This window comes from Lathamus discolor, chromosome 23, assembly GCF_037157495.1.
Source record: "Lathamus discolor isolate bLatDis1 chromosome 23, bLatDis1.hap1, whole genome shotgun sequence".
Taxonomy (NCBI): domain Eukaryota; kingdom Metazoa; phylum Chordata; class Aves; order Psittaciformes; family Psittacidae; genus Lathamus; species Lathamus discolor.
The window spans coordinates 1210531-1214472 of NC_088906.1; the positions used below are offsets into that span (position 1 = coordinate 1210531).

The 3942-nt window shown below is 69.8% G+C and overlaps 1 protein-coding gene across 1 annotated transcript; it reads right to left on the reverse strand.

Annotated features, from left to right (window-relative positions):
* On the reverse strand, positions 1–3942 carry SP1 (Sp1 transcription factor). Its single transcript, XM_065659452.1, is given in 5 exon segments — positions 1–119; positions 732–1193; positions 1196–2411; positions 3092–3177; positions 3863–3942. Coding segments are annotated over 5 exon segments (1890 nt in total). The 5' UTR covers positions 3870–3942.

A 3942-nucleotide genomic window follows, 5' to 3' on the forward strand; every position in this document is an offset into this window, starting at 1 on the left:
TCACGGGGGTGCAAACAGGAGCGAGCTCCCGCCGGGGCAGATGTCTCCGCTCCGGAATTCCAAGGATCGGGATAATCCCATGAGCCGAGCGGCTGCAGCAACAGCCTGGAATAACGCTGCTGGAAAACAAGCCCGGGCGAGCGGGAAGAGCATTGAGCAACGGGGAGCTGGGACCAAACCCAGCAACAGCCGGAGCCGGAGCCAGGACAACAACAGGAAACAGGGAAGGGAAAACACTGGGAAAGCCAGCGGAGCCCTTCCACAGCCCCCCCCCCGGCAGGAGCCGGCGGCTCTATGGGCAGGCACAGCATTCCCAATGGGAAGCCCAGCAGCCCTGTGTCCACACACCCTCCACAGGCTGCTGGGAGCTGTTGGGAGACCATGGAATGGATCCATAGGGAACGGAGCAGCCTCAGGCTCGCACCCCACATCCACACACCCCACATCCTCGCACCCCACATCCACACACCCCACATCCACACACCCTCTGTGGGCTTGTGGGAACTCTGGGGATGGATCCACAGGGAATGGAGCAGGGCGCCCTGCGGGGGGCAGCCCACCAGCTTGAGGCTCAGCGCACACTTGAGGGGCCCTTTCCTCCTCCCCTGCCAGGCAATTCCTCAACGGTCCCCGTTTTCCAGGGGGATTCCAATGATTCCCGAGTTCTCCCAGCCAAGGGCCCCTGCAGCTGAGGAGCGGGGCTGGACCTGGGGTCCACCCCCAACCCCGACCTGAGGCCCCACTGACGGCCTCCACGAGCCAAACCCCCCCCAGAGCGAGCTCAGCACCAGCCCCTTTGCCACCTCCACGTGGCCCCAACAGCAGCCTGACCCCAGGCAGGCGACGCGGTTTCCAGCTCCCGGTCCCTCCGCCCGGTGATGGAGCAAGAACCAAGAGGGGACCCCCAAATCCCGACTCACCGACAGCGTTGGCAATGGCCAGAGGCAGCCCCTGGAGCTGGTGGACCTGGATGCCGGACGCTCCCAAGGCACTGAGGTTTATAGTCTGGAGGCCGGGCACGGAGGAGAGCTGGGCAGCGTTGACGGTGACGGTGCCGCTGGGGAGGGAGGCGATGGGGGTGAGCGTGGTGCTGGTGCTGCCCGTCTGCCCCAGCGACACTCCCTGCATGGGGGCCAGGGTGATTGTCTGCGCCTGGGGGTTCTGGACCTGCAGGTTCTGGAGCTGGATGGTTGCCAGCTCACCTGCCCGTTGGGACCCACCGTCGGGGTGCGGATGATGATGGGCCCCGAGTTGGGCACGGCCTGGAGCTGCAGGTTCTGCAGGGTGTCCTGCGAGATGGCTTGAGTGGCAAAGGTCTGCCCGGAGAGCGGCGTGGTCTGGAGGGCTTGGATCGTCTGCCCCCCCTGCACCAGCTGCGGCTGGATCAGGATCTGCTGCGACTGCTGACTCTGATCCCCCTCTTTCTGCTGCCCCGACTGCAAAGGCACCCCAGAAACCTGGCTCTGCAGAGAGTCCGAGCTCTGGACGCTGCTGACCCTCTGGGGGCGTCTGCGCTTGACGGTGCTGCCCACCGTGGTGCTGGTGGAGAAATTCATGATGCCCGCGTTGCCGGTGGTGGTGGTGCTGGAATAGCTGTTGGCGTTGGTGAAGAAGGCTCCGGAGCTGGCCTGCGATGTGGCCGTGGCGCTGGAGCTGATGGCAGAGCCGGAGGTGGCCGGCTGGGAGCTGCTCTCCGGGGAGCTGGAGCTGCTCAACGTGACGGTCTGCGAGGTGGGCGCCAGGCTGGCGGCCACGCTGTTGACGGGCAGCAAGGTGATGTTCCCGTTCAGAGCCACGGGGACGTTGGCCACGTACTGGGCCTGCCCCGAGAGCGCGTTGTTGGCCAGCCCCACGCCCTGGATGGGCACGGCCTGCTGCAGCAGGTTGGGCATGGCGATGAGGTTGCTCGTCCCCGCGCGGCCCGTCAGGATCTGCTGGTTGGTGCCGGGGATGATCTGGAGCTGCCCGGACGCGTCCTGCTGCACGTTCACCTGCGCCGGCGCCGCCGCGGTGGCGAACTGGAGCTGCTGCCCGTCGATGGTCTGGAACTGCGGGATCACCTGGTACTGGATGTTGGGAATGACGCCCGGCAGCCCCGCCAGCACCTGCTGGTTCTGCAGGCCCGAGGCGGCCGTCACCACGTACTGCCCCGCGCTCACCGGGCGGCTCTTGGCGCCGTCGCCGCCGTTGGTGCCGTTGGTGCCGGGCTCCTTGGAGCCCGTGGGGGTGCTGGAGCCCGCGGAGATGATCTGCCAGCCATTGGCCGACTGCGCGAGCTGGGCAGCGGCTGCCGTGAGGTCCAGCTCGCTGCTGCCGCCCGGCTGGCCCTGGGAGCTGTTGGAATTCTCATTGGGAGACTCGATCCGGCTGCAGGTGGCGGCCAGCAGGGCCAGCGGGGAGGGCTGAGATTCCTGGGGACGGGAAGCAAAGGAGGGGTTAAAGAGGCTGCGATTCCTAGGGAAGGGAAGGGGAGGGAAAGAGAGGTTAAAGAGGCTGTGATTCCTAGGGAAGGAGGGCATTAAGAGGTGTCATTCCTGGGGAAGGGAAGAGGAGGGAAGGAGGAATTAAAGAGTCTGTGATTCCTAAGGAAGGAGGAGTCAAAGAGGCTGTGATTCCCAGGGAAGGAGGAGTTAAAGAGGCTGCAATTCTTAGGGAAGGAGGGGTTAAAGAGGCTGTGATTCCTAGGAAGGAGAGGTTAAAGAGGTTGTTATTCCTAGGGAAGGAGGCGTTAAAGAGGCTGTGATTCCCGGGGTAGGGAAGGGGAGGGGAGGAGGGGTTAAGGCTGGGCCGGCCAAAAGCCAAGGGAGCAGCAAGCAGAGGGAAGCGGGCGCAGGGAGGAGCCTCCCGGGAAGCACAAACCCCGCTTCCGGACCCCCCCCCCCCCCCCCGCACGAACACCGCCGCCAGCGCCGGGCCCGCAGGGAAGGCCCTCCGGGAGGCGGCGAAGGGGCGGAGGGAGCGGGGCTGCGGACGGGAAGCTCCGTCCCGGGGCGGGGGAAGCGGCAGCGCCGCGCTCGGCTGCGCCGGGGCCTGGACTTTGCCACCGGGGGGTAGCGAGGGCCGGGGCCGGGCCCTCCGCGCCCGCTCTCACCTGCGCCTCGGCGCTGCCCGTGCTGCTCGCGTCTCCCTCGCCCTTCTCGGCCTTCATCGCCGCCATCTCCTCGGGGCTCTCCTGGTCTGCGCGGGGGGGGAAGCGGCACCGCCGGTTACCGGGCATGGCCGGGCCGGAGCAGCGGCCGGGGCCGGGAGAGAGGAGGACGGGGAAAGATGGGGGGGGGGGGGCACGGGACCGCGCTCCAGCGGCCCCGGCGCTGGGAAGCGGAGGAGCTGCCAAAGCGGAGCTGGCAGCGGGACAGGGCCCGGCCCCGCTCCGGGCTCCGGCTCCTCCCCTCCCGGGCCTCCCCTTTCCCTTCCTCCTGCCCCCGGCCCCTCCGCGGACCCACCCGCGGGCTCCCCTGCGCCGGGGTGCCCCGAGCGGGGCCCCGCACGGGGGGGGCCGCTGCGCCCCAACCCCGCCTCTGCCCCCCCCCCCGTCCCCGTCCCCAACCGCATCCGCCCCTCGGGGGAAGCGGGGCCGGGCCCCCCCCCCCCCATGGCCGGTGCCCCCCCCCCATCATCGGGGCCTCCCCGTCTCTCCCCCTCCTCCGCTCCCGGCCCGGCCCGGCCGCCGCGTCCCTCCCCCGAGGCCTTCCCCCTCCCCCGGTCCCTCCCCCGGCGCGCTCCCCCCCCCGCCGCCATCCCCTCCCCGGCTCAGCTCGGCGAGGCCCGGCCCGGGGCGGAGCCGCCTCTGGCCCCGCCGATCGCGCCCCTCTCGGCTCCCCCCCCCCCGCCCCAAGCCCACAGCCCCCGGGCCCGTCCTCACCGCTCATGGCGCGGGGGGGCCGAGCGGGGCGCGGCGGGGCGGGGGGCGGGCGGGCCCGGCGCTGCGAGGCGGCCTCACCC